This window comes from Cricetulus griseus, chromosome 8 (genome assembly GCF_003668045.3).
Source record: "Cricetulus griseus strain 17A/GY chromosome 8, alternate assembly CriGri-PICRH-1.0, whole genome shotgun sequence".
In the NCBI taxonomy this organism is placed as follows: Eukaryota; Metazoa; Chordata; class Mammalia; order Rodentia; family Cricetidae; genus Cricetulus; species Cricetulus griseus.
In genome coordinates, this window is record NC_048601.1 from 16941807 (window position 1) to 16966531 (window position 24725).

Below are 24725 nucleotides of genomic sequence, written 5' to 3' on the forward strand. Positions count from 1 at the left end.
AACTTCAAGATCATTTTGTCATTTTACTGAGTCCTGCTGTGTAGGGACAGAACATTTCATCCCTCTGCCTTTTCATCCCCTTCTAGCATGTAAAGTGGCAGCAAGAAAGTCCTCACTAGACACCAGAGGCGAGGAAGGTGATACCTGTGCTTTTATACTGTAGTTCCACACCACTGTCCAAGGTAGGTCAAAATGAAGATGGATCCCGGGTGTTCAACAGCAGATGGTTGGATAAATTCACCAGAGAGATGGCTCAGCAATCGGGAGCACAAGCAGCTCTTCAAGAGGACCTGGGTTTGATTCCCAGCATACGCATAGCAACTCACAACCAACTGTAACTCCAGTTCCAGGGAGTCTGACACTTCTTCTGGCCTCCCTGAGCACCAGATCCAAGGGTGCACAGACAAACATGTTGGACAAATTAATATTTTAAACTAAATGTTTAATTATTTGTGTGGGTGTCTTTTCATCCCTCTCTATCGTCATGTCCGTCCCTCCCAGCCTCCCTCTCCCTGCTAACTTCTCTCCCTCCCTCCCTTCTTTCCTCTTTTCCTTCCCGCCTTCCTTCTGCCTGTCATAGGAACACCCTAACCACTTTTATGTTTTTCTATCTTTATATCCTTACCTTTAATGTAAATATAATTTCAGCTGCGTTTTGTCATTCTTGGTTATGTTCTGCTAAAACTGCATTATCCAGAACCATGGTAGAAAACCTGCAGTTTCTGTCATTGAACAGAATTCCATGCCCTCTCCTGAGATAGTTTTAACTACCAATTTGTCAGTATAATAAGCATAGGCCTCCCCTAAAAGGCATGAGAGAGAGTTTATTCTAAAGCCAAACATGGATGTCAATGGTCCAGTAACACAGGTTCAACTTACCCCCAAACTCTATGATCCAAAATGAATAGCAATAGAAAAGTGGATGTCATGAATCAAGCCACTTTTCAAATAGCTTGGAGGGAACTTCAGATGGACAGGTTCTAACAACACAGGGAAACCTCTGCTGTAGGTCTCGCATGCGACTGGTGGCATTCTTCACATTTTGGTTGGTGGGAGCGAGGAGCCTGTCAACACTTTTCAACCATGTTTCGCCTGTCCGCTGTAGGTATGTCAAGTCAGACACGGAGGTGCACAGCGAGTGGCTATCATTTTAAAGCTAAATTGTAACTGGGCTCCGGACCTGCAATATCCCTTCTTCTGCACAATTACTGAAGTTCTAACCAGGCAATCAGGGTTTGTAGAAGGGTCAAAGTGGGGTGCAATTTTAACTGCATAGAATTTAGTGAGTTCATTACAGGAAGTGATGACTTCAGTAATATATGTGTCTGAGATGTGCGTGTACAGGCATTAGAACATGCGTACTCACTGACTCTCCAGAGATAGACTTTTATTTCTAGTCATTGAGGTGGTCATGATGGAGTCTGAATCATGTCCTGTGTTTCCACTGGCATCAACTCACTCACTCCTTATATAGAAAATGAGGAACTTTGTCAGACATTCATGGGATTCCATGGATTGCTCCAATGTATTTGTCATTTCTAGTAAGTTTGCTGTATTAAAGTTTAGCTTCTCTTCTTGCTATCTATTCTTCAGGGATATCAACCTTACACTCACAACATCTCTTCCTTCTTTCAACAATCACCCTTTCATTGCTTTAACTTGGCTGGCAGGATCAACTTCATAGTCACCATTTCTAATGTAGTTCTCCTCTCTTTAGTCTTTATAGTCTTTCATATCTCTGCTAACCACGGAAGGCTCAATTATTCCCTCTACCATTGTGTTTTACTATTTTAATTCAAGCTGCTATGGGTGCTTTTTTATTGAAGTTTTGTCAGAGTTACTGGAGTATGAAGAGCTTTCCATATGAGTATGTTTTGCTTATCCTGAAATGTTCACTCTCATGTAAATTCTTCATCAACTTTCAGAATTGCTTTCCCCAGATTGTGATGTAGTTTTTGGTAAAAGAATGTCAGTGCTATGTCTATGCAAAATCCCCAAGCAAGCTATTCTTGTAATTACATGCAGTGTGCATGTCAGAGACCAGCGGCCTGAGGGTTCTGTCCTCCACCTGTTTGCAGCCAATGTGGGCAGACAGCAGCAACTGGAGCCCTCCAGTGTTCAGTCCTAGTGCAGACCTCAATGATCTTGGGGGTCAGCACTTGAGGGTTCAGTTCCCAGGATTCTGTCCTCTTAGTGCTTAGCAGAAGCCTGTGTTACAGCTCTCAACCCCAGGTCTGAGACCCTTGTCTGTGAAGACTTCTAGCTCTCTGAGACTTATGGCATCAAAGACCTGCTGTTTCTCTTCACTTGCTCCTTACAGCTCTTTATCCTTCTTCAGCGTCAGCCCTGCACCCCTTGTCCTCTTTCTCCTTCCCGCCTTCTCCCTCCTGTCCTAGAGTTTCACAAACTGAGCAGCTGCTGCTTTTTCAGCTGTCAATCATCAGCTGCCCTGCTATATTCACAGCATGGCCTGACCACACTCAGCTGTCTCTGCCTTCGCCATTCTGCTCTGTCATTCTGTGGCCTGTGCTGAAACCCCTGCTGTCAGCTATCCCTGCTGATTCTCCCCTGGTATTACCAGTACTGCCTGATCAGCTTAGAGAAGGCAAGAAAAACCCACTGCAGGGACTGATGTTGCAACACTCAGGATTGAAACATAGGAGGGCATCCATCAGACTTGATGAGACAGAGCAACATTCTTGAATAATTTGAGAAAAGTCACAGTCCCGGCCTTCAGTTTCTGACTAGTCACAGCACTTTGTGTAGGTCAATCATAGCCTTGACTTTTGCTCCAACCACAGTCTTTGAGGCTTCTGTTTGTGTGTGTGTGTGTGTGTGTGTGTGTGTGTGTGTGTGTGTGTGAGAGAGAGAGAGAAGAGAGAGAGAGAGAGAGAGAGAGAGAGAGAGAGAGAGAGAGAGAGGAGTAGGGTGGATGTGGGAATGAATGCCTGTGGATATTTGCTCTTGAGTATCGAGTGTGGGCACACATGCGGTAGAGTTCAGGTGGAAGACAGTACAGCTGTAGGCATTGTAAGCATGAGTCCTCTCACCCTTTACCTGGCTGGAAAGTGTCTTTTTAACTCTCCATTAGCCAGACTAACTGGCCCAGGGCCTTCTGATGATTGCCCTATCAATGACTCTCTTCTCGACATAGGGCCACACTGGGATTACAGATGTTTTCTTGCTGGCATTATCTGAGTGTTCCCCACAAGACTGAAATGCCAGTGGGTTGGTAAAGGGCTGAGATGTGAACCCCTCTGGAGACAGTTTAGGAAACAGCCTCTGCTTTGTTATACCTGAGCAACTCTTTTTATAATGGGAGCCTATGAACTGCGATTGGCTAACACATTACCTGGGATTGTACATTGAGTGATCATACCACTAAGGTCTTTATGTGGGAGACGCACATAAAGGAGACTGGAGAGTGCAGACTCTTCAGCAAGCCAGTTACAGGCTACTAGTGTTCTGACTTCTGGGAATACTCAGGAGCATGGTTGCCATGCTTCTTATTTAGAAGGGCAAGTGCCAGGTAAGCTGACTCCCAGGCACTGCCTACATTTTCGCCTGCAGTTCCCCCTCTGTATCAGTCTGCATTCCTAAGAGAAGAGCTTCCTGATCAAGGAGCTGAATACATCAACCAATACATGTTAGTTTGGTGTCTTTGTGTGACTCCTACAGTGGGAATGGGGTGTCTCTGACACTTTTCCATCTATTTTCTCACCCAGTCTTGATATGAGTATTTGTGTCAATTATTATTGTGTCTTACTATGCTGTGTTCAGTTGGTATCCCTAGGATGCTTGCTGTTTTCTGAAGGGAAATGGAGGAGGAATGGATTTAATGGAGAGGGCATACGAGGGGGTACTGTGAAGAGATGAGGGAGGGGAAACTGTAATTAGGATGAATTGTGTGAGAAAAGAATATATTTTTAAAAAACAAAAATGATTATGAAAGGCATGGGGAAAAACCAAGAGTAAAAAAAGATAGGAAATAATGCATACCTTTTAATAACTTGAAAACCCATGGATCAAATTTCCCAATCAAAGAAAACTGACAGATTGGATTAAAAGATAGGACACTCCTATTTATTGCTCCAAGAAACACAGCTTACCATCAAAGCCTGGCACAAACTTAGGGTAAAAAGATGGAAAATTGTAATTCTCCATCATCTAAATTTCAAAATTAAATTTTGGAACACCTTAGATAGTCTTTCTGTATTTGGATATGTGCTCAGAGTGTGTGAGGTCATTTGAGGGTGTGGTGGATGTGCTTTTATTTTCTGAGGAGAGGAATCACTCGCTGTTTTTCTCTCGGCAGTCTTGTTGGTTTCCATCCCCACCACGGTGGGCAATTTTCCTTTGTTACATATGCTCCTCAACATTTCCAAGTCTTCTCTTGTTTGGAAATTGGCAGAGGGCCAGGCTTGAACACTAAACAAACATTGACTTTTGTAGTGGCTTCTGGTAATGGTTAGATACATCACTAAACACTGACTCACATATGACAGGTGACTGTGAACACCTGTAACGATCCCAATTAGTCCTGATATCTGTAGCCTGTTGAGATACAGTGAGATGGGGCTTCCTGGTGCAATTTCACCTTCATAGCTTAAATGGATCTCAGTAGAATCCTGTCCAGTAGTAAGTTAATGTGGGAACAAAAGTGACAGAGATAGATAAATGCTTTTTGGGGGGTAGGTATCATGGGAAACCATCCCTGTAAGGTACCTTTAGGTTTACTCAATTTCTGATCTAACACCCGCATGCAATGAATTGACCCATCAAGAAGGACTCATCTCAATCTGAACAGCATCAAGAGATTGACAACAACTCCATCCCAAGAGACTGTGTGCACATTGTCAATTATGGAAATATTCCCTGCTGATTGGTGTTCTGTTGGTGTCATTGTTACCAGGTAACAACTTTGCCTCTATTCCCATCTTCTCACAGAAAGAATTTGGCCAAAGCACAATTTGAGCAGAAGTTTGCTTCACAAAGGAAACTAACTCAAAGTGAACGTACCTATCAGAGAAAGATTGGAGCAGGCTGGCCTAAAGGAGCTGGAAGTTCTTTGGGTTCTGCAAGGTGTTGTGGGTTAGTTGTCACAAAGGAAACTAACTCAAAGTGAACGTACCTATCAGAGAAAGATTGGAGCAGGCTGGCCTAAAGGAGCTGGAAGTTCTTTGGGTTCTGCAAGGTGTTGTGGGTTAGTTGACTGCACTTTGACTCCCCAAGATTGTGCTAAAAAAGATTCATCTTGGATAAGAGGGTGGGGCCAGTCAATAGTTGACCAGAATTAGCAATAGTGAAGCCAAGAATAAAGACAGAAAATTCACACATGAAGGAGTAGGGAAGAACTGGGGGATTTTTGGTCTGGGACATGTGGAGAGAGAGGTGCTTGCCGTGTCTCTGGTTAAAAGAAAGGAGGGTCAATTGGTCACTCTTGTACTGCTGATTTGATCTATCCGGTTTTAATCCAAAAATCTGACTCCTGAGTCTTTATTGTTACTAAAACAACTTACATAACGCAGTATGTTGGTGTCCAATGCATGGTATGAGGTCATGCAGTGGGAGACTCCCCTTTCCCCCTCCACAGCCACTCCTCATGCAGCTTTCCCCATGGCCGCCCTTCCCCAGGTCGTGGGCTTCTCCCACCCTAGTCCCCCAGTGTCTGCTCCCAGGGCAATGCCACATGCATCCTCCACATGACAGTTTCTGCTCAGGCTTCTGCTGCTGCTAATCCTCCACACAGGCACATGGGACATTCCATTGCTGCCAGCTTCCACAGCTTCAGTGGCCTGATGCTAGCTCTGTCATCCAGGCCTCCTCCGTACCTGCACCCATGGCACCCTTACCTCCTGCCATGCTCCCACCCAAGTCCAAGCATCCACCATGCCAGCCTAGCAGTTTTGGTAAGACACAATGGAAGTCCAAAGAAATAATTTCCACAATGAGAATGGGGGAAATATCACAACGCAGGGAGTTAGGACTCTGTATAGTGCCACAGAGAATGGCTTTTTTTCTTCCTTTTTTTTGGGGGGGGGTTTCAAGACAGGGTTTCTCTGTGTAGCTTTGGAGCCTATCCTGGAACTCGCTCTGTAGAACCGGCTGGCCTCGAACTCACAGAGATCCGCCTGCCTCTGCCTCCCGAGTGCTGGGATTAAAGGCGTGTGCCACCAACGCCCAGCTGAGAATGGCTTTGAAATGGAAAAAATAAATGAAGGGATAACTAACTTAGCTGGAATTGACATAATGCCAGTCATAAATCAGTTTGGTAATTTATATTTTACCACTAACAAGTGATTTGCTAAATGTACAAAATATGAAAAATTGACTGATAAGATACAAGCCTTAGAAAGATTTAATGTTGATAAGATACAAGCCTTAGAAAGATTTAATGTTGATAAGATACAAGCCTTAGAAAGACTTACTAAGGAAAATAAGAAAACTATTCAGACACAGACAGAGGAACTTAGACCAGAACCTATCACACCACTGTCTGATGAAGCTGAAGAGGGGTGGTCCAGGGTTATTAGAACACCAACCTTAGTTTATCCAGTTACTATACAAGAACAACCAGTAGACAATAGGCAACCCAAAGGTTACGAAGAAATAAAATGGAATCCCATAGAGATATTAGATTTGAGGAGAATTATATGGTATGCATTAACTCTTTGTGAAGCAAATGTTGAATTCATGGGCAATTCAGAAAAGAGTTATCCCCCAAAACTGGAGAGATTAAACTACAGCAGTATTGGAAGCTGATCCTCAGTTGTAATTGAGAACATGGTAAAAGAGGAAACTAGGGTAATAGAACAATGAAATAATAATAATGGAGGTATTGATATTTCACAAGACCAGTTCCTAGGTGAAGAAAAATAGGCTGATTTGCAAAGATAGTTTGGATTTGATGATCACACATTGACTTTATGTCATCTAGTATCTCTGAATGCTTGAGACATGGTTAGAGAATCAGGAATGAGGTTTGAATCATTTACTAAAATTACACAAGCCACCCCCCAAAAGAATTACTGATTTTTTATAAAGAAAGCTTCAGCTATACATAGAATAGCAGCAGATCCAAAAGCCTGACAAATAATAACTGAATCTTTGGTTTTTGTAAATGCTAATTCAAAATGCAAAATGTTGATTAGTTCTTTAAAGGTAAGATCATTAACAGTAGAAGAATGGATTAGAAATATGGCTGATATTGGATCTCACACTTATGATGAAAATTTGATAGAAATGATTTCCAAAAATATTTAAGGATAATCAGAGTGTCATACGTTTTAATTGTGGTAAGCAAGGACATCTGAAAGGGATTATGGGCAAGGTGTTCCTAGAAACATTTTTGTTCTAGAGATAATCCAAACAGATGGCCACACCTTCTAGAGTATGCAGAAGGTATGGCAAAGGTCGTCATTGGACTAATGAGTGCAGATCAACAAGGGACAGGAAAAGTAACCCTTTACCATCAGGAATCACCTTAGGGGATCACTTTCAGGACCAGTTATCAAATTTGGTTCAATCATTCCATGTTAGCAATGGAGAAACTCATCAACAGAGCAATTAGAAGACTTAATGCCTGCTGTTTGAAAATCATACTGTTCTGGATGTGCTCAAGAATACAACAGCTTTGGCAAATCAAACAAAGAATTCAGGAGATACCATAAAAGAAGTATTTTATGAACTTCTGTAAATGATCAGACCAAATCTAAAAATATGAATAAATGGCATTGTAATTGAAGGTTTAGTAGACAGAGGTGCAGATGTAATGATAATTTCACCAAATCCTTGGTATCCAGATTGGCCTCATCAGGAAGTAAATATTCAGTTTCTAGGAATTGGAACTTTATCTCAGGTAAAACAAATAAGGTGGATAGAGTATATGGGACCAGAAGGACATATAGGGAAGTTAAAGCCATATGTAGCTACTATAGCTATGAATTTATAGGAACATGAAATGTTATAGCAATGGAAAACATAGATGAACATTTCTCCAATTTCAGAAGCAAAGCATAAAATAAAGAATGCTTCTGGGAAAAAAAGTTATTATTAAGAACAATCACTGACCACTCAAGCTGTACATAAGCAGGGCACAACAGCTATTGATCTTTTAAAGGTTTCAACAGCGCTATCTTTAAAGTAGTTAACTGATAAACTGGGTAGAACAATGACCTTTGACATCAGAAAAATTGCAGGCACATGGACAGCTGATAGAGGAGCAGCTCAATGTTCAACATGTTGAAAAATCAACCAGTCCTTGGAATTCTCCTATACTTGTCATGAAATCTGGGAAATCAAGAGTGTTGAAAGATTTCGGAGTCATAAACAAGGTGATTCAGCCAATGGGCCTTTTACAACCTGAGATTTCCTTGCCTTCTTTATTAGCTAAAGGATGGTCTATTATAGTGATTGATTTAAAAGACTTCTATTTCACTATAACTTTCCAAGAATAGGATACAGAAAAAGTTGCCTTCACAGTCCCTACTTACATTAATTCCAAGCTTGTTAAAAGGTATCAGGGGGAAATTATTGCACAAGGGCTGTTAAAAAGCCCCACCTTGTATCAATATAACAGCCATTATAAATAATTCATTAACAGTTTTGGGGGTATACCTTACTAGCTTATTCAGACTCAAATACCTTAGAAAAATGTATGATGAAATAAAGAGAATTCTGCCTTGTTAAGAGTTACAAATTTCTCCTGTAAAAATACAAAAAGGAGATTTTATTGATTATATAATTCAGCCACAGAAATTACAAATTAGGAGAGATCAATTATGAGCTCTTAATGATTTTCAAAAATTGCTCAGAGATATTAACTGGTTTGGCCCACAATTGGATTAACAACTCAAGAACTAAGTAATTTATTTCAAACCATATAAGGTGATAGGGACCTAAATACCCAGAGAAAACTATCAACTAATGATGAACGAGAATTGGCTGTGACAGAAAAGAAGATACAGTATATACACGTGGATTATGTGTATCCAAAGCTTGAGGCTGGATTGTGTTTTAGTAATTTTTTCCTTTTACTCATTCTAAAGACCACTGGACAAATGAGACAGCTGAATAAGGATGAATAATCAAGATAAATATCCCAAGAAAAAGTAAATTTCCCAATGGTATAGCACACCTCCAACAGGGTAAAATTTCATAAATCTTCCCAAATGCCTGCTTTTGCTGCTCTGCATAAATATAAAAGGCAAATGGTCCTTTTAAAGTCCCAGTGCAACTAAAAATTAAAGCCAGCTTTGGAATTAGAGTGTGTCTCTCTCCTTCTCTAAACCCAGCATGATTGTTAAAGGAAACTACAAAATCTGTCTCATGACAGAAGAGCCACCTGCTATGGGACAGAAGAAAAACAAAAATAAGGGACTATTCTATTGCCACTAATCTCATAATCCTTTGGTTTTATTTTGATGCTTTTTTCTTAAGGGATAAATATTATCTCAAAATGTATAAGATTATATATACATTTTCTGTTGTGATATTAATCATCATATAGAGTACTAATGAATTTTAGAAATAAGCGTCGTATAGTTTGCTGTATATGTTTTCAGACTTGAGTCTGAAGAAGGTCAGTAGGAGCTAAGTTTGTGTACCCAGGGTTTTATAACAGAGTGTGGCCCTTTGGCTTCTCGTGGATATGCTGCTTATAACATTAAACATGTTTAAGTTTTTTGCAGTGAACCAACTGTTCCTGGAGACCTTTGAAGTCACCAAAAGGATGACGGGGCCCTGAAACAACAAATCAACCTGGATTCTGATAATGCAATTAAAGTAACCATTACTACCCAAAGATTATCTTTGGAGTACAAACTGCTCGGGACAACTTCAAAGTTGTTAGCTAAGCTGGTGCAGTCTCATAGACTACTCTAGCCAGGACTTCAGATAAGCCCTGCATTTTCCCATCACAGAGACTGGACAACAAGTGATAAAGGTGGCTCTCCCAGGACTTGACCATGTTCCCAGTTTTCTCAGGGTCCCCTAAAGATACTATCACCCCCAACAACAGGCAGTTAATTTTAAGAATATGATTCCCACATTCACAAGAGGTAGAATGGGTCATTTTTTGCCATTTGGTAGGTTATAGATGTTTGTCCTTGTTACTTGCAAGGTGTTACTGGTCATGGTTAGTTTATAGTGCTGCTTTTCTCAGAAGTTTTCTTAGATGATTTGTTACTAAGAATTTTCACAAACTGGCTTATTTTTTCAGGTTTCATATGTTGAAAAGTTACAATCAATAACAACTTAAGTAATTCTGACAAGTAAAAATTTTGGGGTTTTGTGATCGCTCAGTAGTTCAGAGCAGTGACTGTTTTTTAGAGACCCAGGTTTGATCTCAGCACCCACACTGCAGCTTTCAACCAAAGCTCAGAGTCTCAGAGGATCCAACGCCCCCTTCAGGCTTCCAAGTGCACTGCATGCACATGGTTCACAAACACATAAGTAAGCCGAACATCCATACACACAATAAATTTTAATAAAAATTACTTTTAGATGAAGTTTTATTTGGATCACAGCACATACCTCAATATAAGTAATTAAATTTGACATTGAGTGATTAGGTTCTGTAGATGTCTATTTTAACAGACATTGTATTAAATCTCATTATAAAGTAAATTCAGTCATTTATTTTCATTACTATGGGAAATTTGGCTTTTTTCAGTAAAGTGGCATTAAAGAGGTTTGCCATAATAAATACTTATTTAATTTTTCCAGTGAAGATTGAAAAGATGTCATTTCTTTTCTACTAAAATAATCAAATAGGCAGCTGCATACTTCCTACAGTTTGTTCATGAGCCGTAAGCTATAGAGGGGTGAGGAAGAAAGGAATGATAATGGTAAAATGGGAAGGACTTTGGAATGATGGGAAGAGACAAAGTCATGTCTTAGTCCATTTTTGCTGCCATAACAGGAAACTAGGTGAGAAGAGACACCCCTGTCTCACACTCTGGAGACTAACCAACGTGCCAGAATCTGCCCAGGTTCTACTGGTGGACCCCAGCAGGGTGGGAGACATCATCCAGACAGAGCTTAGTTTACTCAGAGTCACTGTCATTATCACATAAGTCAACTGCTAATTAATTAATTTAGAGGTGTCAATAAAAAAAAAAAAAACTTTGCATCCCAAGCTATTTCACTACACGGGCCTCTGGTGTCAAGAGTCAAGAGCAAAGACTTTAACCAGGGTTCTACAGTGCAGATGTGACAAAACTTGGAGCGAGAGCACAGATGGGGACACTGCAAACAGTTCTATGCAACTGTCTGCAGATGACTTCATGCACAGAGGCCACACAAGGCCTCTAGCGCCCCCTGCTGGCCTGGGCTTCCTTCTATAGAGCACCTCTCTTAGGCTAGCAAATCTGTGTCTGTGTACATTTACATTTACAGAATAAAGACATCGGAAGTGAGCATCTGTAAGAGTCATAGTGGTTTTAGAGTCCTTGCTTTGTGCCACTGACTGTGCACTGGGAGGACTGACAGCCTAGACAGATTGAGTACAGTGATCTGGTGTGGGTGGTAGTGTCATAGAGATGAGATTCACATCAGGAGTGAGGGCATGGGATTTCAGACATGCGTCAGCATCATCTGGCAGACCCAACGGCTCTCTGAAGAACAGGCGTCAGACAGCACTTCTGCCCCTGAAATGATGGCGCAGCTGCTTTATTTATCCTGGCCAGTGACCTGTAATCTAAAGAGCAAAGAATTGCTTTTCATGTTTAGGATTTTCTTACAACTATTATATCAGACTTTAACTATTCTTTGGAATTTAGAAAATACTGTAGATGACTTAGCGTTTGAGCATAGCATACACACTGGCAAACGTTATAAACACATATGATCATTAAAGACAGAGTTGATAGAAACTTCTAATGTTTTCAGTTGCACCATCACTGAGGAAGAATTCTTACCACGAGAATGTATATCATGATGTACAGAAGGAAGGTTTAGGAATTGAGGATGAAATCTCCCCATTCTACCACGACCGAGCCATGCGATCATGTTAGAAGCATTTTCCTTTGTTGAGCTTCAGTTTCCTTAAATATAGAGGTATCACCAGCTCAAGTTTAGGGAAGGCATTGGGAAGTGCATGAATGTATGACAGCAGTTACACACAGTAGGTGCTCAGGAAATGTATTCGATATACAGAGTTGACATAGTGGATCTACAGAATTAGATACAAAAGGAGCCTCGACTCCCGTGGAACAGAATGGAGCTCCTTCCCGTCTCATCCCAAAGCTGGCGGGTCTTTGTTTGATGACAACACTAGTCCCCCCCACAGAGCTCTTGCAGATTGCTACCGGTGGGAATGAGACCAGAAGTCAGCACTAACACGGGCATGTTTTGTAGCGATTACAAGGAAGGGATCAGTTCAAAACTAGCTGCACTAGCAGAGGATGTCACACACTGTGCAGTAGGTAGGGTTTCCTCACAGTTGTTCCTTTGCCTCTGTTCATTTCTTCAGAGAGCACCTTGTCCCTAAGTAGCAAATTTGATGTCACCCTAATCCCAGCATGCTAATCAAACTATAAACGTCTCTCAACTGGGATTCTATAAATGTCCCTACATTTTATTTTTTCATCCTTTAGCTTCTTCCTTCAGTCTTCAATCTGCTCAAATCAATGACTCCTTTTCAAAAAGCCTTGACAGATGCCCAGGGCTTCCCCAACCACACTTCTGGTGAGGGCTCTGGCATTATTTCACTTAATTCCCCAAATAAACCTAGTTGCAAAAGTCTTACTTTCCCTCTATTTTCATTTCCTGAAAATCAGGGCCCAAGGAGTTAAAATAAATATTTTCTGTGGGTGTGTCAGAGGCAGTCTGTGTAAGAGGGAGAGAGGAAGGTGAGAGAGCAAGGGTATAAGCAAGAGGACAATTTGGGGGGAAGCCTCCTTTTCTACTTTGTTTCTGCCCCTGTGCTGTATCCTGCAGGCTCACTGGCCCAGGTGCTTCTGGGTGACTCTCCTGTCTCCTCCTCCTGTCTCCCTGCAGCAGGGCTGTGATGCAAATGTGGACTTCTGAGTCTGACTTTTTATAAGGGTTCTGTATACTTAAGTCAAATTGTGAAGTTTATAGAGCTAAAGGATTTCCCCAGAGTCATTTTCTCAGCTCAGTACAAACAAAACCAGGAATATCTGACTCTCTTTCTGTTATAGCATGACAGCCTCCAAATGTACCTGGTCACTACCATTATTCAGAACATTGTTTTATCCAGAGTAAAATGACACATTAACTGAGCTAATCCTCCAACTACATACTGCTTCAGTTATCATCATATTTTTTTACAATGATTCAAACTAAGTAGCATTTTACATCATATCACAATTAAGAACACACACACAAACACACATTAACCAAAATCAGTTCACATGAGCACACACACACATACACAATAGAACATATACGAACACACACAAATCAAACCTTGCTATGTATGAAAATATTTTTGAAAGGTAATGTCTATTTTGGTTCTGTGTAGAAAAAATCATTTCATAGTTGCACTATGGTGCAACTATTTTGCCTCAGTTCTAAAGCACTGCTTAAAGATTTCTACATAGTGGCTGGAGAGATGTCTTAGAGGTTAAGAGAGCTTACTGCTCTTGCAGAGGGCCCAGGTTCAAGTTCCATACCCATATAGTAGCCCACAACCATCTGTAACTTCAGTTCCAGGGAATCTGATTCACTCGTCTGACTTGAGTGAGCTCCTGCAAATACATCATACACATACATACACTCAGGCACACACACATAACAAAACCAATAAAAGAAAAAAAACCTTAAATCCTATGTAAGTATAAGAAGTATAAAAGTGAAAAAGAATGAAAAAACTATGCATTCCAGATAGAAATTTTAAAATATTTTATCTCTAACCATAAGAAATTAATAGATTTCCTTTCCTTTAAAACTCCATCAAAAATAAGTAGAAACAAGTGCATACACATACAAACACATACCCACACAAATATACATTATTTTTATAAAGGGTTTATGTCTACTTGTTCATGAAAAGTTTCCACAAATTCTGAAATGGACTTTTCAGCCTACTCGGACATTCTCAAGAATGTATAAACTAAAAAGAATATTCAAGTTTCAGTGAAATGGATGTGAACTGAATATTCAAATTAGCTCATTTAATACTTACATATCAGGACTTAAAACAGAGGCATTTATACACTTCCAGATCTTCTCTGCTGGTACATAATTTAGTCCGATAAAGAATTGCTGTCTTCTTTTCTTTGAGATGTCCTGAATGAATCTCTATAATCAAAACATAGTACAAGACTTCATCTTCAATCTGTTTATTTATGACATATTTTCTCCTACAAACCTTCTAAAACACTGTTATTTCTATTTGAAATCGATCCTAGCTCCCAACCAGCATAACTCTCTCTTTTTCATGAAATTCCTCTCTACTTTTAATTGATTCCTCCCACTATGTTTTGTTATTATTAATTCATACATTCAATTAGTCACTCAGATTATGAGCTGTTTAAGATCCAAGTCTCCACTTCCTCAGCATAAACCATTGTTTAAAGTCCAGAGAGGTCAACACAGCTTCAAGAAAGTGTTATGTTCTACTGAGCAATTTTATTTGTCAATTTACCATATCTCCTTCATCTTCAAGGAGCAACAAAGTGGCTTCTTTCACAAAACAGTCAGCTAGACCTTCAGCCCAAGGTCGGAGAATTTGAGAAATAAATAAGCATTTATCCTGGTGTAGATGCCAGTCTCTTGGACACTTTAGCATGGCTGATCTCCCTAAAGCAAGAAAGAAGACTTGTTTATTTCTGCCCTGTTCCTGCTGCAACACAATCAACTCCACACAGGAGTTGCTGCATTAGTGCATGCTAGAACAAGGTTAATGATACATGGCAAGGAATCCTAATTAATGACAAAGGTTTCATTTTATGTTTCATTTCTATTTATTCACTTCAGACAAAGTAAACTGACCAACATTTTCATTAAATTAACCAAATTCCACTTTTTAACTGGATATGGGCCTATTGGGGATCACGTGCAGTAGCAGCCTGAAGCACCATGACCAGAGCATGGCCAGGTGTCTAAGATCTTAGATGTCAATGTCACGCTGCTTCAGTGTGGTTCCCTGAACCAACACTTACACACCCCGTGACTCCCTGCAAGCTCTTAACATTTTCATGGCTGTCTTTCAGATGGTACCATGGCAATCTAGTGTCCTCAGGGAGGGATGCTGTGCACTTTGAATGAGGTAACACGTTTTCTGTCAAAAATCACCTCTTATTCTCAGGAAATCCAAGCCACGCAGTTAGTTACCTGTTGGTTCAGTCCTGTTCTCTTGATCAGCCACACCGTGCTTTTCGATTGGTGGTTTCTCCATCAAGAATCGCACTAATAAATAAGGAAACACACAGAGAAGATTGAATGATGAAAGGAGTGTTGGAATGGGTATGCTATTTCTCATTTCAGGAAATCAAGTAATTTCAAAAAACCTGAACATATGGACTGAGGATAAAATATCAGCAAACTGGATTAAGGGCCAAGTGTGGAGACAGGATATATGAACCAGAAAAGCCCAGAACACATGGATTCACACAGCTCCGAGGTTGCATATGATCTGATTGAGAAGTCAGTCTGTGGATGTTGCTGAAACCCTCAGCTTGCTCACAGTCACACCTGAGCTTGCTCATCTTCAGTCACACCCATCTCAAGAGAAGGTTTAGCAGGCATGTAATAAGCTAAATATGGGCGCCTTCCAGTTTTCATTGTTATTGTTACCTTTTGTCCCAGTTTGGCTTTTATGTTCTGTAGCTCAAGATGAACACACGCCATATGTCATAATGGTTTTCAGGAAAGTGAAAAGCATGGAAGAATTGTGAAGTTTCTGTGGTGGACAAGAGATGCTGTCCCAAAACATTCGGTGTCATTGACCTTTCCCTAGGTTCAAGGTGGTCAAATGCTATGAAGAGGATTAATGTTTATTGGGGAATTAAGAATCTAAAGCTCTTGCCTCACTTACCTGAGATACTGAGTCCAATCAGGTTCAAGACAAGAAGAATCAGCCCAACACAGCCGAGTTTCAGGGCCAACCTATGCCAGTGTGGGCACTGACTGGCATCTAAGAAGTGCAAAGAATACGCGTGTTGAATCCACTTGAGTACATCTGAGACAAAAGTCAGATGTGGTTTTGTCTCTACATAAGACTCCCCCCTTGACTACACTGCCTTTTACTGTACTCCTGGTAGACTGACTGAAACTGGAGAGAGTGCTACACTCTACATGCACTGCTTTACAGACACACACAACACACACACACACACACACACACACACACACACGTGTGCATACACATGTATAGATTTTCCCCATCATTATTCTCTAGACAAATACTTATAACAGCCGTTTACGTGGCCTTGAGATTGTCTTAGACTCCTTAGCGATATGAAGATTACCTAAAGCACACAGAGATCCACACATAGCTCCCGTGCAAACACCACATTTCACAGAAGAGACTTGAACTTATAGGTAGAAGTTCTGTAAGCAATCTTCTGTGGACAGTGAGCAATGCTGTGTGGTCAGAGGTGACACAAGACTGTCATGGAAAGAAACACACAGGCATTGGGCTTCAGGAGCAGAACTGTGGATTGTCATTTCTGCAGTGTAGGACATGCTGTGCTGCTGGAAAAGGAGGCAGGAGCGTGCAGATATACAGATTAAGATACACGGGACTAGGAAAATATAGGTTAATTTTATTGGGGGAGAAGTCGCTTCCGTGAGAAACCAATGACCCACAAGTTCCACCTCCAAGGATCCACACCCAGCTGCTCTCCAGAACCCAACCGGAACCAAGAGAGAGCAAGCCTGTTCAGGACCCCAGACCAAATCCCACAAGCTCAGATAGGGACTAAATGGGCATGGTCAGTGCCACAGGTGAGGCTGGTTGGATCTCTCAGGAGCAGACACCAGAGAACACTGTAAGATCCCCAAAACACTCCAAATATGAGAACAGTATATTTCTAGCAGCCTAGAGTTTCTCCTGAACAGATAGAGTGATTTAGCCTTACATACCACGTTTCTCGTTTAATAGGCTTGTGCCACTTTACTTTTCTCTTTCTTTCTACTCTTGAAATTCCAATTTGTTTTTGAAAAATGCAGCAAGCTACACACAGTCACTACTTTGATGGTTTTTACTAAAGTCTAGTATTCAGAACAGTTTATTTCAAGTTACCACAACATAATTGCCATACAATATTGGGGCAGTATGTTTAAACTTCATAAACCACAAATTTCCCCATATGCAAAATGTCTGGACAGTATCTGCTTCATAAACTTTGGGGATTTATCAAACAATTCCTATAAATTCCAAAGCATAGTGTCTGGAACAGAACACTATTCAATAAACAGTTGTTTTCTTTCTTTCTTCTCACCCTCTGAATGTGTTTTGCTATTTATTTATTTACTTATTTAACTAAAAGTAAAAGACAAAATGTGGGTGACTTTAGAAATCAGTATTTCTTCACCCTAAGCATAATATACTATATAGACATCCTGTTTTGTAAGATGAGTTCTGTATCCTCGTTGAGCTGCTCAGCATATTAGATGGGAAAGAATTCCCATTCATCACTGAAGAGACCATGTGAATATTAGTTTTGTGGAAGTGTCTCTGTGGAGCTTTTATTTTTTATCCACAGAATGGTGCCATCTCCACTGTTTCAAGAGAGAGAGAGAAATTGTGTGTGTTAGTGAATGTGTGTGTGCGCGTGTGTTTAACTGAACGAGTGTGTATCAATGAGTGATTGTGTGAATGTGTGCATTTGTATGAGGTTGTGAATTTGACTGCAGGCATGTGCATGCATTGATGTGTGTGACTGAAGGCGTGTGAGTGACTAGAGGTGTGTGCATGCCACCCCATGAATAGAGGTCAGAGAACATCTGTCATGAGGTGATTCTCTTTCCACCAAAATACTGGTTATGGAACTCCGTTTGTCAGGTTTGTGCAGCAAGTGCTTTCACCTGATGAGCCATCTCACCATCCCAAAGCAATCATTTCAAACTGTAATATAATACTAGAAGCTTAACTGTGGAAGATATTCAAGTACCAGAAGGAGAAATAAAGCCACCTACCTGGGGGAAGAGATGGAGGTGATGCACACTTGTGTCCTGGGGTCCTAAAGGTCTTTACATTGACATAGACTCTTGATGTGTCCATTGTAGCTGTGAGACATGAACTGTGAACAGTGAGAAATCCTGTGAGACCAAAGGACCAAAAGGACATCTTCTGTGAACACTGTGTTCTCCATGTCCATGCCCACCCACAATTGCTGCTGAAGGTTTCTCCACAGTTATTTAACTTGGGTCTATTGTTCCTTCACAGTTGATATTTTTCTCTTTCAAAGAGTATATATAACATGTGATTGTAGCATAAAAACCCAGAAACAGATATTGGGGTTCAAGCTGAAGATCAGAAAAGCAAAGCATCCAAGACACTGGAGAGTTCTTACCTCTACCAAGGCTCAGACAAACAAAGGGGTGATCCTGTCCTCAGGGTGACTGCAGACTGTAATGCTCTCCACCAAACCTCAGGCTGCAATGAGCTCCTGTCTCTTCCTGCCTTATATACTTCTCTCTGCCCAGTCATATCACTGCTGTCTCCACCTCCCTAGTGCTGGGAATACAGACGTGTGACTCCCGAGTGTTAGGAGCACCTTTGTGTGAGTTCTATTTCTCTTTTTTAGACAGATTCAATGTCCTGTAGTCCTGCGATTAAAGACGTATGGCACCACAGCCTAGCCTCTAGTGGCTTACCTCTGTGCTCTGATCTTCAGGCTAGCTTTATTTATGAAAACACAAATAAAATATTACTACATGTCATCTACTGTGGACAGTTTTGTTCTTCCTTTAATCATCCATTTTGAGTTATGCTTTCAGGGCCCAGAATAAATAAAGCACTTAATCTTAAATTAAAATTTGAGGGGTCCCTCCCCACCAAACTCACAGAAATCATTCTGTGTGACATTGTGTAATTAAAAACTGAATGATGAGAAAGCCGCTAGTGCTTTTCATCGTGTTCTGAAGTTACGAAATCCTCCTAAAATAGCCATATTGTGAATATAGCTGTGAAAGGTGGCAATGAGATGAATGTGGTTAAAAACAAAGAAACAAAAAACATGATGGACACAATAGGAAAACCAATGAGGAGGGAGCCTCTCAGCATTGTCCTGAAGGTCCCTGTGGATGAGACAGCATTCACAGTGAAAGTATTTCATCTGTCAGAGCTGCAGAGAGTGGACACGTAGGACTTGGGATGTACTGACTCCTCCAAAGACTTCAAGGCCTAGAGCCTTAGAGCAGGACTACAGATTCCAAGTCAGACATTCTCACGTTACAAGAAGAAAAGCAAGGACTTCCTTAAGGTCACTTTGAGTGGTCAGAGTGGAATTGTCTCAGACACTCACAAGTGCATGACAGCGGCAGCAGGTTGCCAGCTGTGAGTTCTGAAAGACAGGCGGTGCAGTGCATACACAAAGCATTGGGATGGCACTTATCCCCAAGACCACTGGTGATTACAAAGTGGGAAGGAGCGTATGTGAAGTGCTCACAGCACACTTTAGACTCAGTTAAACCTCCTCAGCTGTCACGGATGATAGTCATTTCACTCCAAACCAAGCCTGGGGACCTGCTTCCTGGGGCATCTAAATCTACGATTTCAACCAGTGTTCAATTTTTTCCAGCATTTACCATCTTGGGGTATTCTACACATTTCTAGAAAAATAACCAACTCTGGTGTGTAGAAATTTCAATACATATATTGTAAAGGGTCTTGAGTTTTGTCATATATCACCAAAGGATTCGTTAATGATGCGTGTGCTTGCCACATGAATCCCTTTCTTTGTCAAAATAGCCACAGCCTTACACAGGGAATGTGTGAATAAACATTCCCCGTATTAAGTTCATTCATGGAGCACACTTAAATAAGCAATCCTTCGGCCAATGAAAGCTGTGGGTATGAGTTAGAAATATCAATAGAGTGAAGAGAAGTCTAATGGTCTAAGCAGAAGATCCAGACAATGTTGTGAGGACACTGAACTTGAGCTGTAAGTTCTGAAGCCATCTGTGGCTACTGAGAATCCACAATAGCTCTGCTAAAACTGGCAGGTTGTGGTAAAGTGAACTAACTGGAAAAAACAACCAGAGCTGAGCGTCATTTGTCCAAGTAAGTGTGAAGCAAACTGACCACTTGCTGCTTGCAGACTATCAGGAGGAACACCAACTACTGCACAGTGATGATGCCATGGTAGCTCAGATAAAAATAATGCCTTTCTAAGAAAGAGCACCTTGGAAATTTAGCTGTGCTAATGACGTCCTTCGATTGGCTCATTGTCAGAATGGAATTTTTAAGCCATAAAATGCATCAGGTTTCAGAATTACCATGCTATTGCAAAAATAAAATATATTGGAAGAGAAAAAGACAGACAAAGAATATGAGAGAGATTATAATGTGATATGTGCAAGGATTAGATATCAAAAAGAAATAAGTCAAATGGTAAATGATTATGAATAACCCAGGGTGGTAGAGTGTGGAAATAGTAAAAGTGATATTGAGTGTCTGAAAAGGAAATAAAGAGGGGTTTTAGTTACAAGCCTATTTTGGTACTAAGCCCTTCCAGGTTAATAATGGAAGCTGTGATATATATATAAAAAATATAGTGTAAAATATCAACAGTAGAACTCACAACATTGTCTGAAAACAAATGTCATAATGGAATAATTTTATGAAATAATATAAAACTACGAACTAGAAAGTATTAATTACCATGTAAAAATCCCATGCTTCAGGTTAAAAAGACAAAGGAATCTGGAGACATGATCAGGATGTCTCACCAGGAAGCTATAAGACCTCCTTCTCCAAAGAGGCATTGCTTTAGGCATCGCCATACAGAGCAGAGCACCTCTGTGGACATTTGGGGATGAGCTGGGAAGTTGCAGCCCCAGCCCATTTTAAAACCAAGGAGATGTATTGGTTTTACATACAGAGAAGGGGGTAAGAAAGGGATGCAGAAGATTTATGAGGAAGCATCCCACACTGTTGAGAGACAGACCTATCTAAGGCTTTCTCAGAGGCCCTGATAAAAGGAAAAGGGAACCTAGTTTGTGTCCTTGCCCAGTGGTGAACCTGTAAGGCCAGCCTGGAGCTGGTGATAGGGCCTCAAAGTGCTTAAGGTTTGCATTCCTGGGAACTGGGCTTTTCCCTCAAAACAAACAAACAAACAAAAAAGCAAAATAAATAAAATATAGGAATTATCAGCCCCAAGGCCACTGTGTGCTTGGTCTGCTGTGCTCTTTAGATTCTCCATGTTGTCTTATTTTTTCTTTGTTTGTTTGTTTTTGTTTTTTCGAGACAGAGTTTCTCTGTGTAGCTTTAGAGCCTATCCTGGCACTCGCTCTGTAGACCAGGCTAGCCTCGAACTCACAGAGATCCACCTGCCTCTGCCTCCCGAGTACTGAGATTAAAGACATGCGCCACCAACGCCCGGCTCTCCATGTTGTCTTTGTGCATCACTGCTTGGTTACCTTCTTGCTGACTTCATCCCATTGTATAATAGCTTTCCTCTGACTCTGTCCCATTTCTTCCCTGGATAGAATGTAAGATGCTGTATTTCTTAACAAGCTTGCATGCCATAAGACACAGCTTCTGCAAGACCTCCCAAACTCATCTTATTTATCTCTAATCCCCTGGACCTTCTTTCTTAGGACCTGTCACCTGCTGGTCAGGGTCACCACAGAGAGGCTCGTTCATTTCAATGAAACAAAACAATGGGCATGAATGGAATATTCAGGTTTGCTTGGGGATACCTGAGAATTGTTTTAATTCAGGTATCATTGTCATAATTGGATTGTCCATGGGCTTTTTACCAGTTGGAGCCCACATACAATACAGAAAAGCAGCATGAGTGAGGCACAGTTTGCAGACAGACAGTAGGGAGAGAGAGAGAGACAGGTAAATAGGTTTGAGAAATAAAACAACATGAAACTGAATAATTTTCCTACTGCCCATCCTTGAGGGTGGGCTTCCCCCATTTTTCCTTCTTGTACCTCTCCCCAACCACTAGGACTTTGGGCCTGGAAATCTTTTTTTAAATTTAAACTAAAACAATCTTATTTTACATACCAATCCCAGTTCCCTCTCCCTCCTGTCTTCCCCACCCCACCCCTCATCCACTCCTCAAAGAGGTGAGGCCTCCCATGGGGGATCATCAAAGTTTGTCACATCATTTGGGGCAAGACTGAGGCCCTCCCCCATTTATGTAGGCTGAGAGAGTATCCCTCCATAGGGAATAGGCCCAGAAAGCCAGTTCATGCTGTAGGGATAAAAACTTCTTCCACCTCCAGCTATCCCATAGAATACCCAAGCCTCCCAACTGGCACCCACATTCAGGGGGCCTCATTCAGTCCTACACTGGTTCCCAGCTGTCAGTCTGGAGTCCATGAACTCCCAACTTGCTCAGGTCAGCTGTTTCTGTGGGTTTCCCCAGCATGGTCTTAACCCCTCCAGGAGTTTTGGTTCAGTGCTTAGCTGTGAATCTCTGCTTCTGCTTCCATCAACTACTGGATGAAGGCTCTAGGATGGCATTTAAGGTAATCATTAATCTTATTATAGGGAAAGGGCATTTAAGGTAACATCTCCACTATTGCTTAGATGCTTAGTTGGGTCACCTTGTTTTTTCCTTGGAATTTCCTAGTGCCAGGTTTCTCATTAAGCCCATAACGGCTCTCTCTATCACAGTGTCTCTTTCTTTGCTCTTCTTCTCAGTATGGCAGTTTCTCAGGAAAATGGGAATCGATTTACCACAAGACCCAGAAATTCCACTCTTAGGCATAGACCCAAGGGATGCAAAAGGACATCTGTTCAACCATGTTCATAGCAGCATGTTTGTAATAGCCAGAACCTAGAAGCAGCCTAGATGCCCCTCCCATGCTCCCAGTGTACACCCAATGTAAGATGGTCTCCTAAACTTCTTTACTTTCTGTCCCCAGTGTATACCTGTCCAAGCAGATTGCCAGTCACTTGGAGACTTCAAATTACTCTAAATACAAATCAGTGAGCCCTAGTCTTGCTGAAAGCTGATATAAACTAGATTCTTCTAATGGACTTTCCAAGCAGCCTAAACCCCTTGCTTGGACTAGAACTTCCAGACTGCTTGAAAGCTGCCTACGATTCATTGCTGCTGGGTGGTCTCTGCATTGACTCGTTCCCCCCAGGTAGACGTATGTCTTCTGTTTCTGTCTAGAGGTTGCTGAGTGTCATCTTCCCATGATGCTGAGCCTGGCCTCCTGTGCACGCCACAGACTGTTTGACCCTTCACTGCATCTTCCTGCTTGACCCTAAGTTCCCAGAGAACATGAATTTCCAGTCTGTTTTCTCTCCAGCCCTTCACACAGTGCTTGGCTCACAGGGGTCAGTAAGTATTTATATATTTGGCAGTATGAATGTGGACAGAATGCTGCACAGTTTGGAGAATGAGTCACTTATGTGACAATAACAAAGTAAGAGAAAGTGCAATTATAGCTACAGAGAGGGCAAGGGTCACTCCATAGCAGCAGGAAAGCTCAATGGGAGACTCAGGGGAGATGATTCTGAGACATTGTTCTTGGAGCTTTTACCCCAAAGTATAAATATGAGAACATCAAGCTCCAGAACTGTTTAGAGGAAAAGATAAATTTACCCAAGAGTCTTCTGTAAATCTGTCTTGTACTCCCGTGCTGGAAACCCCCTTCACTGAAGGTCTTGCTCCATAAATGCTGTCCTCGATGCACAGAATACTAAAGAGAATTTTTGCCATGGGGTTTTCCAGTTATTGAATAAGGGCCAAGGAAGGAGCAAGAAACAAAAAGAGTGAAGATCAGAATGAAACAAAAAAACAACAGCAACAACAAAATATAGATTTAGATTCATAAGTGTAGACCTGGTTAGGACTGAGAAGACTGGAATAATAATAAAAAGGAAAGCAAAATTAATATGCCACTTGTGTTGTCACAGGACTGGTTTTAGCACATGGGAGATGGAGGCCTGAGAGTCAAGAATCCAAAGGCGTTTGGGCTAAATATTGAGTTTGAGAATGAGATGAATTATATTGGACCCTGTTCTTTCTGTCTATGTATCTAACTCATTATAATAATGAACTTTGTAAGTGTAATTCAATGTGTTAACAGAATCAGAAAATAAAAAAGGAACACTTCAGTAAATTCAGCAAAAGCATCTGCAAAATTCAATATAAATCCACAGTAAGAGATCCCTGCACAGTAGGAATTGAGGAATTTCTCTGGAGCTGTGGATTGGAGTCTGGTTTTCCTTTGCTTTACATCTAATATCCACTTATAAGTGAGTCCATACTCTGTTTGTCTTTCTGAGTCTGGGAGAGAAGGGGTGGGAGGGAGACCTTTGGTTGGAATGTAAAATGAAATTTAAAAATAATAACAATAAAAAGGAGAAAAAAAGGATGTAAGGAATTTTCTCAAACTCACAAGACCTATGATAAACCAAAACAAAATTCTAACTACAGCCAGCACAAATGCTTCCTCCCAGAGAACCAGAGCAAGGCAAGGATGTCTGCTCACCATTCTATTGTGACTCTGGAGGTCCTAGCTAAGAAAATAGGGCAAAAAAAAGAACAGTCATGCCTCCTAGTTATATGGTTACATCTACATGTAAAGTTCTAAGGAGGCTATTAAGTGTCTGTGAA

At 41.1% G+C, this 24725-nt stretch overlaps 1 protein-coding gene and 1 long non-coding RNA gene across 28 annotated transcripts in view; one reads left to right on the forward strand and one right to left on the reverse strand.

Moving 5' to 3' along the window:
- LOC103162176 overlaps positions 1-11132 on the forward strand; it is a 42165-nt gene extending 31033 nt beyond the window's left edge. For 3 of the 14 annotated variants that reach the window (XR_003487759.2, XR_004771173.1, XR_004771176.1), the window contains 3 exons: positions 87-182; positions 4784-4912; positions 9680-10626. This is a non-coding gene — a long non-coding RNA (uncharacterized LOC103162176). Of the gene's footprint in view, positions 1-86; positions 4201-4783; positions 4913-4947; positions 8967-9679 lie in introns of those variants that run through there. The other 11 variants (XR_004771166.1, XR_004771167.1, XR_004771174.1 and 8 more) reach the window with 8 other exon arrangements.
- Positions 1-24725, reverse strand: part of LOC100762270 (killer cell lectin-like receptor subfamily B member 1F) — a 103416-nt gene that overhangs the window by 24115 nt on the left and 54576 nt on the right. For 6 of the 14 annotated variants that reach the window (XM_035448976.1, XM_035448977.1, XM_027429790.2 and 3 more), the window contains 5 exons: positions 18109-18212; positions 16004-16102; positions 15301-15375; positions 14612-14766; positions 14150-14265 (listed from right to left, as the gene is read on the reverse strand). In XM_035448976.1, coding sequence (XP_035304867.1) covers positions 14150-14265; positions 14612-14766; positions 15301-15375; positions 16004-16102; positions 18109-18193 — 530 coding nt within the window. In that variant the 5' untranslated portion in view covers positions 18194-18212. Of the gene's footprint in view, positions 1-10493; positions 11699-14149; positions 14266-14611; positions 14767-15300; positions 15376-16003; positions 16103-18108; positions 18213-18485; positions 18546-23708; positions 23806-24725 lie in introns of those variants that run through there. The other 8 variants (XM_035448978.1, XM_027429793.2, XM_035448979.1 and 5 more) reach the window with 5 other exon arrangements.